Here is a 14,903-nt window from a genome sequence, read left to right as displayed (position 1 = left end):
AGTGTTTTGCTATGGGCAAGGTGGTTAAAAGATGTTGCTGTGACATATGGTCACATCGTAAGTTAGCTAATCTTTGCAACACTAGCAAGGTAGCTAGCGTTTTGCTAACATCAGCTGTCAGATGTAACTAGCTAGCAAATGTTGATTAGCTAGCTAATTAACTAGGTGTTGGTGAGTAAACAAAATTCTACAAATCATTAAAAGATGTTGCTGAGGGACTTGTAAAAAAATATAGTCTAATCTTAAGTTAGTTAATGTTAGCAAAACACTAGCAAAGATTAGCAAAGTATTATCAACAGCTAACTTGAGATATGACTATATACATGTTGCTTTTACAGCGCCCCCAGCAGCATTTTTAATCATCTTCAAAATTTGGGTTTCTGTACAACATCGATGTGTCTAACACTTAGCATATGCATAGCATAGGTACAGGAAACAGGAACGGAGAAAGTTGACTGAGGTTCCAAAATTAGCAGGACTTGGAGGGGTCAATTGTTTTCTGAAAATCCTTGACGTATATGTGTTGCAACCACACTAACATGACCGCTGGGTGACCCTCAACTCCTCCATTCCCCCTAGTGATCACTAATTCAGGAGCAGTGACATCACCCTCTGGACTGATCCTCCATTTCCCCTCCCAGCTCCACAGCTCTGGCGGGTTTGTCTGGAAGCCGCACTGCTGTCAGCATACATACACCCTCCCCCTCTTCCTTCTAACTCCACCCCCACAGCCCTCTTTCCTCTTCATCCCCACAGAAACGTCCCCTTTGGCAACACTGGGAGGACTCATCGGTCGTCAGTCACACTCTAGCAGGGGAGGAGGGGGGTTCCCCTCTGCACCGAGGAGGGAAATACTTTTTGACTCTTCACATGACCACTCGACACATGGATAAACCCCCACAAACACTCATGCGGACTGACTGTCCATCTCTCTTTTGAGATACAGTGAAAGGTGTGAGGACACTATTCTGTTTGCGTGCATGCATGCAAAGTCACGGGGTCTTGAGCCCCCACACAGTCTGCGATGCCTCGGCTTTGTAACATTCACATGATATGGATACAGCAATATGTGAGACAAGCAGTTCTGTTGTACAAATAGAAAGTTGAACAACTAGTTTGAACTTGCACAAGAAGAGGAATCCTCTGAAATCCTCAAAAAACAGATGCGTGCGAGTGTGATATTCTGATCTCTATAACCGTGATCCTAACAGAATTGTATCAATAAATATATTTTGGTCACTTAATTTTTAATTCATGATTAGCAGTTAGCAGAAGTTGTGGATTAGTGAGTCCACAACCATACGAATTAAGACAGACAACACAAAAATGAGTTGAAATGTAGACCTCTATAGGCTAGATTTGCTAACACCCGAAGAAATGCCACATATGGGTGGTTGTGGTGTATTGGATACAGTTAAAAATCATCACATTTTAAAAAGAAACTGTTAAAAAGATTATATATTATCGACAAAAACAAAAAAAAATGAAACTAAATGCAACTCTAATAGATATCAAGGTGGAAATACATGGCATTGCCTATGACCTAACACATCTGGATAATTTAAAATAGGCGACCAAGAGGTCTGTAGTCAACTCTCAGGAGTCCATAGTCTCTTTGTCTCCCCTTTCCATTCCTCCTTGTCTCTCCCATGCTTTTTCCATACCTCCTCTTGGAATGCTCACAAATCGGGCATTGAAGTCCTGATGATGTGTTAAGTCCTCAGGCTGGGAGTTTAAATGTTAGTGTGTGTTTCTGGCGTAAGTATCTGTATGTGTGTATATATATATGTATATATATATATGTATGTATATATGGATGCAGTTAATGATGTATATGTATGTATGTGTGTGTGGGTGTGTGTGTGGTTGCCTGTGTGTAAGTGCGTGTGTGTGTGTGTGTGTGTGTGTGTGTGTGGCAGAGAGGGATCAGGAGGCAGCCAGGGCCTTGATCAGGTACAGTTTGTCTCCCTGCTCACTGGTGAAGATGGGGGCCTTTTTGTAGTGTTCAACAAGCTCTTCCATAGAGTTGAACTTGCGCTGTCCAATGCAGTAAAGGTTTTCCTTCAGCTGCACTTTGAAATGCTTGTTCTTGCTCTGCGCCTTCAGGGAGATGGAGAAGTCGTTTGGCTAAAGAAAGAAAAGGAAACAAGCTTTTATTATCAGTCAGACGGGTGTCTTCAGACTATTAACACTGTATAAATGTACTGTGCGTCACAATGTGAGAGATGGGCCTAATATAATCTTGGCTGCAACGTACAATATCTGTTTCAGACATGTAAGATACGCCACAGTGCTCACCCTTCTATGCATCAAAAAGGCAATGCAAGCAAAACAAAAACAAAAACAAAAACACCATCGAGGGCCAAGTGAGACGCCTGAGACGTCTGAAACAAATTTTGTGTGATTAGAGATGTTGTCAGTGGCTTTGCTGCTTGTAAAAAGAGCCAAACATTATTAGCTTCTGATAGCTGGAAACTAAATTGCCACTAAGGAAAAACATTAATGGAACAGGTGCTGTGCCAACTGACTTTGTATGTGTATTAAATCACTGGTCAGGTCGCAGGACTGATATTAATGTGTGTGGGTGCAGATTAGTGTTCTGACAATTACGCGGGTAACAGGTCTGTTCCACTATGGAAGTTTGCAAAATTGCAAAATTGGACCCGTGTAGGACTCTGTTCTGATTGGTTGGTTTCTAGACTTAGCTTGTAGCAGCAGTCACATTGTAAGATTTGGTCCAAATCAGCCATCTGTGGATGTGTGTCAGTTCTGATGACCTAAGATGTCACTACATTTCTCTATGTATCAACTTCTTCATCTCAAACAGCCCAAATCTTTCAGTGTAAAGGGGTCTTAGACTTTACAACAAATTTAAGATGGCAAGCAGGTGTAGGGTACTGACTGATGACTCGCTGTCTCGGATGAGGAAGTCTCCCTCGATGCCTCTCTGGTTGAGGGCCACCTCCGCTTGGTGGCGCGTCACCTTTCCGTAGTACCACTCCTTCCCCGCGAAGCGCCCACTGCCTGAGGGCGAGATGTAATCACAGTCAGGTGTGGGGGGCCCAGCGGGCCCTGCTGCGGGTTTATGGGAAGTGGAGTCTAGCACAGTGACGTAGTTTTTAGGCACCAAGCCCAACTGTCCATCCGCTTTGCGACATTTCCACCACTCTGGGTCATTCTCCGGCTTCTCCACGACCTCCATCATCTCGCCCTTCTCAAAGTTTAGCTCCTCATCGTTGCCCGAGCTGAACGGGTAGAGCGCCTGGACCGTGTGCAGCACCCTGTTCCCGTTTGTGGTGCTGTTCACCACGGCTGCCAGCTTCTCCGTTAGTGATCCAGCCGGGTCTCCGACCCCACCCATGCCCCCTCCCCCCGCCGTCCCGTCCACATCCTCCGTCACGTAGTTGGACGGAAACCAGCCAGAGCGTCCACTGTAGCTGCCGCGCCACCAGCCGTCACTGCACTTCTCCATCACCACCACCCGTGTGCCTTTCACCAGCGTCAGCTCGTCCTCACGCTCTGCTGTGTAGCTGAACTTGACCAGGGCGGGCAGGTTGAGGTCGTAGAGCCGCTCACCGTTGTCTGCATACATGTCTGTGTCTGCATTGGAGGCCGTGTCTCTCATTCCCCCCTTTCTGCTCTTCACCTTCCCAATTCCTGGAGAAAATAATCAAGTAAAGGTGTTAAGAGTTTACACAGAACATCATCATCATTATCTACGCTAAAATTAAGTCCAGTGAATTAGGAACCTTAATTACAAGGCAGCTGACACTTTGAATTAGCAGGCACACAGGCCTTTAGGTCTTTTTGTGTGAATTAACTTTAAAGTCACCATTTTTCTAAAACACAAGTCCCTGGAATTCCAATTTTCACATCGTTCCACTCATGTGGAACAAGTCTCGACAGAAAAAAACCACACACACAACATTAAAAACACCTCCAAATTTAAGGGAGGAGGAAAAAAGCCCAGACAAATACCAGGCAGCGATAATAAGCATTAAGGGTTGTGCTGAAATACAGAGAGGGTGGGTAAGTAGGGCTAAAAATCATTCCTTTTCCACATTACAGTGCCCTAACCCCCCACACTCCAAATCCAAATACATTCTTGGGGATTAGACCTAGGTACCGAGAAAACAAAAAAGCAATGCTGGTGTGGCTGAACAAAAAAAAATCTGAGTGGGATGAATCCTGTGGAAAGTTAAAAAAAAATGTACACTACTCTATCAAATCACTGCCTCCTAACACTGAAATTAATTACAACATGCACATGCTTTGAAGTCTGTAGGCGAAAAGAGCTCAGTCACATTTCATTGTTGCTAATCACATTGCGTTAATCACCTCGGCTGACCTGACACCTGCGGCCTTGCTTGCTCAGCAGCTGGATACCCAACTCCGACCCATTTCTGCCAACAGCTCTCTTTCCTCCCCTCTGTCCACACAAACTCTCCACTCCCCCGTCCCTCCCAACCCCCATTATGCTCCAAGCACCCCACTGAGCTAACCATTTGACTTCAGCATACAGCAGGGATGATTAAAAAGGGCAGATTTATTAAGTCTTTATCAACTCTGATCTAGCTGAGAACCAGCTTTTTCCTTTCTGTCTGCAAGCTAAATGTCAGCCAGTCAAACAGGGAATGACTACAGGGTGAATTTTATCATGAATGCAGTCAAACCTCTTGGCATAGAGTCTAAACAGCCCAGAGGCTAACAGAAGGGGGATTACCAGGCCCTTTAGCCTTTTCCTAGGTTATGGAGCCTGGAGGCCGAGCTTTGGCAGGCCTGTGGTCATCGTCTTACTGGACAAGAATTTCCACTTGGCAGCCTGGCAGGCGAACAGTTGTATGAGACTCATGTGTAGCTAGCAGTGGACACAGTGGTGAGATCACACCTTCTTCCAACTTTCCAAGAGACCAGAAAGCAGCTCTAACAGTCACAGTTTGATCTCTCTGTACATGTAGAAAAAAACAACAGCATCTGTGCACATTTTTGGTAGTTCTTGCTAATAAATGACAAATTGCTAGTTAATTAATCTTTTGTAAATTATTTTACTGTTATGTTTCAAAAACTGTTTATACTGGCTTGATCAGCATTTTTTTAAGCCATTGTAAAGTATTATTAACAAGTTACAACTTAACAATGACCATCCAAGTAGTGTTTATAATCAACTTGTTCTCATTTTCAACTTGTCAACTACAGCAGGTTTGTCAGTGGCCCTACGCTTCACCTAGCGTCAGTTTTGCCCCAGTCACATTAGCAATTGTAAATATGCAATGCAAAGTAAGTATGCAAAATAAGGCACAAACTTTTCCTGGGTAGGTTTGGGAAAACATCATGCTTAAAATAACTATGTTACTTGGGTGAGTTCAGGTACATAATGTAACATGTGCAAGTTATGTATGTAAGTATGTTGGGTATTGTATTCATCCTTTGCAACTTTATAATAGCCATTCAAAAATTAGGTTTTAAAAAAAGAATTATCAACCTTTAACAAGGTGCTACAAATATCTGACAAAAACACCTGACAAAAAAAACACCCCCTAACATCTGGCTTTTGTTTTCGCAGGGAAAGGGTACAACTGTCATTCCCACAGGCTTTTCATCGACTCCAGCTTTGATTGGCAGTGATGTAAACATCACAACCAGGTAGACACGGTATTTGTGCCACTTTTTTCGGCCGGAGGCACCAAAGGCTTGCCACCTCTTTTGCTCCTTTTTCATACACGCGCTGGTTTAGCTTGACTCTGTGCTTCAGCCCAGCACAGCAGAGTTCTAGGTGTGTGCTGAAACATTTGTCTTTAGTCACAAACAATTTCTCTCCTGTAAATTCTTCACAATAAAAATCCCCCTGTTACTTTGTTATCTAAAAGCTTTTGTGATGAAGCAGCAAAAATAGGAAATGTTTTCATCGACTGTAACTGAAAACGACTCCTATCCAGCTGAAAGCAAACATTAAACAGTAAAATAAAGCAGATACCTCAAAGTACAAACAGTGTTGCAGGGCAGAACGTAAGCTTCAAACCACAGAGATTCAGTTAGAAAAAGTACTGAGCTGAACACAGACTTTTAAAAACTGAGAGGCAAGTGGGTCTATTAGAAATGGGAAAAGGGTCAACTGCTAATTTTTAGTTTGTGATGTCTGCAATCACAAACTGTTAACAGTGATATAACTTATTAATGACTATTATTAAATAGTGTTGCTTAACTGTTATTATCACAGATCTCTGGCCTGACTGATGATGTAGGCAACCAGACCAACACTGAGGCAAACACTGATACCAGACAGAGTGAGCAGACCAAAGGACAGACTTTTTCTGATTACGTTTGCAAGGCCATTGCTTTCATAATCCAAAGTCAGCCAGGTGAAATTATACAGCGAGGCAGGGTGTAGTCTCCAGGACGGTGTGTGTTTGTTTACTGACCGAGGAGGAACGTGACTAATTTGTCACAACGCCATACTGAATCTGTTTCACCACAGATAAATTGTTACCGAAAAGTGTCCATGACTCAAGGAGAGCAGACAAATTTCATGGTAGTGCTGAGAGTCCAACGTCAAATTGCTTCCAGGTAGACCCTGTTATTAGTCTCACACACTGTACATAACTACAGACTCCAGACAGGGTGTTAAGAGCTGATGTCTGTACGTGGAGGTTAGGTCTAGTTATGCCTCTGTGTAGTGTAAATAACTCAAAGGGAGAACTGCAAAAAGACAAAATCAGAAAACATACCTATAAATAAACATATTTTACACATAGATGGAATAACCAAATTAGAGAAGACCACAGAACCTGGGTTTGAAGCTTCCTTTGCTCTCACATACCAACAGTTTACTCATCTTTTGTGTTTAAAATGACACAAAAATGAGAAAAACAATATCTACAGCTAAAATATCACATGTTGAGGTGGAGAACATGAACTTGTGCAGGTGCAAGCCCCAGGATGTGTTCTGTGCACAGTTGGAAATGACCTAGTTAGCTCCAAACAAAGGTTAGGGGTCAACACTGCATAAATAAAGTATTTTTTAGCTCCAGCTGAGAACAGAGACAACTGAGAGCTTAATATTTTATCTCTCTGCCCAGGTAACACAATCCTTATCAGTGTCCCTTGCCAGAGATTTCATTTGCCACTTCCTGGTGCAGTCACACGGACACTTTGCATTAAAAAAGCACAGAGTAAAGAACTGCTGCATTTGACTAGATGCTCAATCTAAGCCAAGGTACTAAAAGGAAGTAGAGATTTGACTGCACCGTTATAGGTAGATGATGCTGGGAGAAGATAAGGGTTACTGAGGGCATCTACTTCTCTAAAAGCCCATCTGTCATGCTGTTGTAGGTTAATAGCTGAGAATTCAGTTGTGTGGCAGTGAGGAACAACCATGAGTTTGTGCTCTCTTTACAATATAGCATCTTACCAGGCTTTCACACCAAACGCGCGGCACTGGTACTGTTTAGAGCAGAACTATCTTCAGTGGTGGACACAACGACATTCTGTTCATTTGATTGCGAGTCCAGTAAAGCTGAATTTAGGGAACAATCTTTGATCCTTTAAATATGTGGACTAGGGATGAAATGAAAATTGAATCATCATTAAAATGTTTATCATGCTTTGAAAAACTTATGGTAAATACTGTATAGCATCAACTAAAGTTAGCAACGGTGTCTGAGATGCAGGCACAGAGATCACAAAGGACATGATGCCGTTTCAAATGAGGTTTTCAATTTAAATCTTGGTGAAATTATTTCAATGCGTGTATCAGCACTTTTTGGACATTTTCAGTGCATTTGAGCAATACCACAGTAATACTGATTACTGTGTTTATATTTTAGCAACTATAGAAAAAGGCACTGCTGTGTTAAACTGCAGAGCTGTGTGGCAATGTGGAGGGTGTACAGGAGTGTCCATTTGTGCTACGAACATAACTGCTGAGAAACGATCAGAAAATAACATTTTATTTCTCTGATTCACTGGCTTTCTTGCTACCCACTCTGTCTCCCCATTCAGTCTATATCCACAGCTGCATGCTGTTTCTTCCTTTCTCTCTCTCAAGCAATGAACACAAACCAGAGGAATCATCTTGGGGGTCACTTTTTTGTAGCCAGACCCAGACGTCGAAGCTAGGTACACAAGATAAACAAAGCAAAGCCACAACTATAGAGTATCATCCTGAACTCCACCTGGATAGCACCTTTTGTAAGATCTTTCAGGTTGACTGCAGAGTCTGATTGCCAGCTTGTGCTAGACCACCGCAGCATGATATTGGGTTGTGTTTCTTCAAAAATTGACATCTCCTCCACCCAGCCCCTCCACCAATGCAGCCTAAACAGATTATCGCCAATCAAATGAGTGAGATTCCTGGTGTTTTTGCTGCAGCATCCGATTCTGTCTGAATGTGATGTTCCAGTCCAGTGGCATTCTGGTATTGACAAGAGGCTGAATGTTTGCAGGAAACACATCTGACTGCAAGCAAGACAGGTGGACTCGAGTAATGTCAGCATACATATGGTTTCATTTTGGTTGAACATGCTCTAGGCCACAATCTGTCTTGTCAAAAAAACTCTACATATGGTATAAAAGTTACATAGTTACAATGACTGAGCAGTCTGAGGTCAAACACTTCAGACAGGACTCAGTTGTTGTGATGGACACATCACTGGTTATTATGAGTGAAGCTGGAAATTATGGGACAGTCCATCTTACCAGCAGGCCACAGTGCTGTCTATACCTGTCACCTTTACACACACGTGAAGACAAGTAAAATTCAGTTAAACACTGAATAGTTAGCCAATTTGGTGCCAAAATAGGGTATTGTGAAAAGGATAAAGGTTCCTTCATACAAACAAAATAGTTCAAATAACTAACTCCACAATGACTTACATAAACATGTAGTGTAATAGTAGTTGGAGGGAGGAAAAACTAAAAATACACACTATTTTGCCCCCACCCATAACAGCTCCCTCAACTCCTCTGTAGCTGAGGGAGCACAGTCCTCCTCCCAGTGCCCATTCTTGATCTCTCCACTTAACTTAACCCTGAACACTGCCAACTACATGAACTTTGCATGTGTGTACGCAGATGTTGTGGCTGAGCACTTCCTCCGAAACCATCAAACCATGCCACTCACTGCTGCTACCTGGTAAAGCCTTTAAGACAGAAGAAACAGTAAATAGTGCCGTTTGCTGGAAACTTTTCTGTTTCGTCACATCACATGCTTTTTCCTGTGCATTTCCTGAGAGAAGGATGGGGAGGAAGGAAATCATGTTGCGTCAGATGGCAGTAAATCACTGTACACAATGACTGAAGGCCTTAACACGCATATGTTAAACCCCTCTGAAAACTTCACTTTTTGTTTACAGATGAGGTGCAACAGCGGGAGGAGAAGAAAGTGCCGGTGGAGTTTGTTTGGCTACCAGTGACAGACAGGAAGTAGTTTTGTTTTTTAACTCTGGCCTCCCTACGCTGGCTGGCCGTCCATTGTCTGCCAGGGCCCTTTCGACCTCTCGGCTTCCCTCCATTCCAGGGCTCTTCCTCTGTGGACGACAACACCCCGCGTCAGACTGTCTGACAGTGTCGGGAACATCCCTGTACTTGAGCAGAACATGATCGCTGGGACAAGTTCAACAGCAGTGAAACAAGAATGAATCTTAATATTTTAAACAAGTCTCGATCATATCCCAAATTGCAATTACAGCAAGGTTGCCTAATTACTATGAAGTAACTGCCATGCCATCACCAGTGAGAAGCGTGTCCATGGCAATTCAAAGTCCGACAACAATGTGTCACTGGCACTCAGCAGACATGTGACGCAACCCATCAACCCTCAGCCATATGGTCTAGTATGAGACTTAAACGTATTAAACGTAATGGCACCACATGCAGTTAGAAAGAGTGAGTCAAACAAGCTAAAAGCGAAGGGACGCAAGAATGAGCTGGCGTGTTCTTCAATGGGAATGGGTCTAGGCTGCCTTTTAAGACGACAGCTTCAATCAAGCTGCTAACATGTCTGACTGATGGCTGCACAGGAAACATGCAAAGCTCTTTCAACTTCAGCCGTCGTAGACATCAAAAGCAGGCAGCCATCAGTGTCTGTGATGGAGCGGAGGGAGGGATGGAGGCTCGGCACTCCATTTGGTTTTTTACAGCGTGACTGTCAGAGGCTATGCCAAGTACAAATCTTCCTGATAGTGAAACAAACAGGCGGCTGCATTGATTCCAGCAATTATTTAACTTCCTACTGGTTGTGCATCAAGCCAGGTTGTTGTATCTGTGTGCGTATGCATCACTGCAGCAACATGAGAATGATGACCTCACTCAAAACTCCTGTTACAGCATTTGTATCTGTAAAAATGTCCTTACAAACAGGAGCTTTTTTCACTTGACCTATTTTTCTTAACCTCTACTCTGGTGACCCAAATTTAAATTATATTTCATCTTGGGTTCCCCTCCCTTCAGTACAAATGCCTCAGCTCAATACCGAAAGATCTCCTGAACTTTGTCATATTGTATGACTGTATCATTTAGCTACGTCAGTAAATCAACAGATGTCATGACACTAATTGTTCTACTGTAGTGAATGATAAAAAATAACTTAAAAAAATAGCATTTATGTGTGACCAGCAGGGACAACTGCAACAAAGCTAAGCTGGAAGATAATATTAGCCTTAGTGGCCTCTGTCAAATGACTACAGCTGGATGTCAATTAAAATGTTCTAAAGTGCCAACATGACACCTGAGTTTTTGTACAAAAAGCATTTAACTATTAAGGTTAAGGTTTTAAAATGTTAAATGTACAAAGATGTGCTGTACACTGACTTTGATAACAGATCATACATTTCTTTCTATACCAATTTTATAAAATCCATTTCCACTAAAAGAAAACTGCATTTCATATTGTGGTACAATTACACAAAGGAGAAGACTGTTTGTACTCTGTCCACTTTACTCAACCTGAATAACTGAACTAAGTGAAGGAACTGATAGAAGATCAGAAGAAGAAAGAAGAAGAAATATTAATAAACTGTAGTTTGCCTAATCAAAAGAAGGAGGACAAGAAAAAGAAGCGAATAACTGTGTGATTGACAACAGTGGTACTGGGAAATGGTGGCCAAGTGAGACCTTATTTTGTCTGTGCAAAAGAGCTGCTAGCCCAGGTCTGATCGCTAGAAACCTAGCCTGAGATTAAAAAATAAACTCTAATCCCACCCCTGGGTGTAATGTTAACATAGTGTTTTCCTCTACAATATGACAGCCAATCACAAGAACAGTTAAGTCTTACAGCAAGCAAGTACAAGCATGCTGCGTGCTTATTTGCTCACCGACACTGATGGCAATTTAATCTTCTGGTATTGGAATTTGGTACCGACTGACAAGGTTTTTCTCAATACTCGCTAGGCTCAAAGCAATTCAGTTGGTTTCATAAAAGTTAAAGTCCAAGACCCAGCACATATTCATTTATGATAGTAAATCATCTTTTGGTTTTGGACTGTTGCTTGGACAAAACAGGACATTTAAAGAGATGACCATGGACTCTGGAAACCTGTAATGGACATTTTTTGCGATCTTCTGACATTCTGTAGTCTAAGGCTGCCACTAATCATTATCGATTAAGATACCCATTATCTTCTTGATCAATCAAAAATTGTTTTGTCTATAAAATGTCAGACCACTGTGAAAAATGCTGTCACACAGCCCAAGGGGACATCTTCACATGTCTTGTTTGGCCCAACCATCAATAAAAAACATAAAGACGTTCAGTTTACCACATCTGAAACACTGGAGCCAGTAAAAAAAGGAGACTAAAATGGTTATTCAGTATTACAACAGCTGATAAGAAATTTTCTCTCAAACTGACTTACTGCTCCAAATCTACCAGAGACCAAACAATAAATTAATTAATAATGTGTACACCAATCGATAATGAAAGTAATCATTGGTGTAACAATTGACATGGGAAGCTATGTAGTAAATGTTACCACTTTTCTCTACCAACGTGTTTGCTGTGCTTCAACAAGCTCAGATGACTGCTCACTTCCTTTTAAGCAATTCTGAATGACAGAAGACGCATGAAAACAAAAAGGAGTAGACAGACTTATGAGAGAAAAACATCTCAGCCTGTGACGTTGACAACTCTGCTGCAAATCTCCTAATTATGAACAAGTCTTTAGCTTCTCTGATTGAGCAGTGGTTTGGAGAAAAGAGGCAGGAATTGGGGACAGAGACTTGCCAAAGAGTCCAACAGACAGACCCCCGCACAATGATTCAACTTCCTTCTAACTTCTCACTTCCTCTCTGGCCTGCGCTCCTCCAAAGCTGAGGGAGAAATGTGGCTCAAATTAGAGTTTCCGCTCGCTGGGGAGGCTGAGAAACAGGAAAACAGGGAGGGGAAAGAAAGAGAGGAGACTAACAGCTCTCAGTTTACACAAGCGAAAGGTTTGTTAGCTCATCTCTATGTTCTTCTCAGCCCTTAACAGTCTCTGGATTCTTTAGTCAGCACACACACACACACACACACACACACACACACACACACACACACACACACACACACACACACACACACACACACACACACACACACACACACACACACACACACACACACACACACAAGTAGGGGAGATAGGCAGAGACAGGAGATACCACTCAACAGTTACAAGGTGAGATTACAACATGGGTGTGCGCCAGAGCCTTTTGAAAAAGTGTGTCAGTGTGGCAAAGTATCCACAGCCCCGCGGAGCTGCCGAAGCAATGACATTCCCCTGATAACCGGGCGAGGTGCAGGAGATGGCAGCCCGGGTCCCATCAATCAGCGGAGAACCCCTTCCTCCTCTCCGCACAATGACTACAGTGTTCTACATGAGCACCCCGCATCCCTTCAACTGTAGCTCATGACTGGCGGTGGGTTGGAGGGTGGAGGGGTGGGAGGGGGTGAGCTCGCCCTGAGGGCAGCATAAAAGAAAACAGACTATGTCTTGAAGATATTCCTAAACAGGGTGGAGACTGGGGGGGTCTCTAAGCATGATAATGTAATCCAGTGAGTTGCAGCCCACTCACTAGGACAAATGTTAGAGAAAAAAAATGAAGTAGGATTACTGTGTGTGTGTACGTGCGTTTAAAAGAAAGAGACAGAGAAGGATTGCTGAGGCAATTACAGGCTTCAGCTCAGCAGAAGGCTTTTCAAAAAGCATATCCACCCAGTCTTTGCAGCCACTCACACATAGACACAGCCTCAAAAGCTGCTGAGACACCCGCTCTCTGCCGCCCTGCCAGCACTACATGTTAGCACAAAAATCTGTTTCCTGCCTGCTCTAATTATGACACATTCATTTGGCTAATGTGAAGCTGAAACATCAGAAAGGGAAGGAAAAAGTAACACCCTGACAGCCGCTCCTGCACAGTCAGAGAGAGAAAAAAGAGCCGCTCAAACTTCAGACAAAAGCTCTCCATAACACCACTTGTAAAACAACAACACATCAGAACAACTAAAAAAAAAAGGAGAAGAAGAAGCTACAAAAGACAAGTTGAAAAACTCACGAAAGAAATGTTTGAATAGGTTAGCCATGTCCATTTTGGGCTCGCGATCTCTCCCTGTCTCTTTTCCCGGCCCCTGCTCTCTTCCCACTGCAGCTGTAGAGTTATTCCATGTGAACACCCAGAGAGCTGGGGCGGATAGCGGAGCAGGGCGGCCCACTCCTGTGACCATGTGGTCAGGCTTGGCCAATGAGAGCGCGGGATAGAGAGGCCTCCGGTTCAGCTCTGGAAGGCAGAGTACAGAGGCCTCATGGAAAGGGGAAGAAGGAGGGAGGAAAGGAGGGGGGCTGAAGCTCAGACTCAGAGAAAGAAAAGAGATGAAAAAAGAGATATATAGAGGGAAAGTAAAGCAGCTATTCTGTCAAAAATTAGCAGCATGGTGGCATTTGTAAAAGTGTATTGATCTCGAAAATAAAATATACTCAGTTTGGATCTGTGAGGAGACTTCCAACGGCTGAGTGAGTCAGTGTCACATGACTGCAGTTGTTTGTAGAGACACACTCATAACTTTACAACAAACCCAGGAAACATGAGTCCTCAAACACAGAAACACACACACACACACAGACACACTCACACTCCAAAACACAGCCATCTGCAGACGGATCATACACTCACACATTCTTTCAAACGATGACACCACTCCACACCCAGCAACTGGCTTGTTTCAAAAAGGAAAAAAAAATGGAAAGAGAGATAGATTTTTTTTCCTCCCACATACATAACATATGAAAATGCGGTCATCTTATTGTTCTCCCACACACATATACAAGAAAAGCACGCACCACCCACGACCGGCCAGTTAAAATGTCTTAAATCTACTTATAGATCATAAAAAAGGAGAAATGAAGGTGAAGTATTTACAAGCTTTCTATGATTGTATTAGTGTTTAATGGGGTCCAGTTTCGCCTCAACTCATGTTTTACATTAGTTTCTGTTTTATTGGGTTTATGTGTGAGACCTGAGCCTGTGTGTGTATGTGTGTGTCATTCATGCAGCTGTTCACCTGAGGTTATTTGATCGATGATGTAGTGACAGGTGGGAGGCTGTCGGGAGGCTCATGGTTGAGCTGCTTGACAACACATTCCCCCTCCCAACCACACACACACACAACACATAACAGATAAATAAACCTACACACTTCAGGGCAAAACAAACTGGACAGACTGATAGTGTAGCAGTTAAAGGGATAGTTCAGACTTTTTTGAAGCTGTATGAGGTACTTATCCACAGTCAATGTATTAATTACAGGAGATGGTGATCAGCACTCCGCAGTAGGAACCTAAGCAATATACTGTTGTGGACAAGGTCAGCAACAAAACAGACTGTATTTTAGCCAGTAAAAAATAAATAAATATCTGTTTAAGTGTATACTATAT

The 14,903-nt window shown here is 42.9% G+C and overlaps 1 protein-coding gene across 3 annotated transcripts in view; it reads right to left on the bottom strand.

The window, feature by feature from the left end:
• Positions 1-479: 479 nt before the first annotated feature.
• The window catches only part of nck1b (NCK adaptor protein 1b), a 33,598-nt gene continuing 19,174 nt past the window's right edge, over positions 480-14,903 (bottom strand). For 2 of the 3 annotated variants that reach the window (XM_084747035.1, XM_084747036.1), the window contains 2 exons: positions 2,903-3,657; positions 480-2,127 (listed from right to left, as the gene is read on the bottom strand). In XM_084747035.1, the coding sequence (XP_084603161.1) occupies positions 1,927-2,127; positions 2,903-3,657 (956 nt within the window). In that variant the 3' untranslated portion in view covers positions 480-1,926. Of the gene's footprint in view, positions 2,128-2,902; positions 3,658-13,527; positions 13,678-14,903 lie in introns of those variants that run through there. The other variant, XM_084747037.1, reaches the window with a different exon arrangement.

This window comes from Lutjanus erythropterus, chromosome 21, assembly GCF_056507025.1.
Source record: "Lutjanus erythropterus isolate fLutEry1 chromosome 21, fLutEry1.hap2, whole genome shotgun sequence".
Taxonomy (NCBI): Eukaryota; Metazoa; Chordata; class Actinopteri; order Lutjaniformes; family Lutjanidae; genus Lutjanus; species Lutjanus erythropterus.
This window is presented reverse-complemented; position numbering and strand designations above follow the sequence as displayed.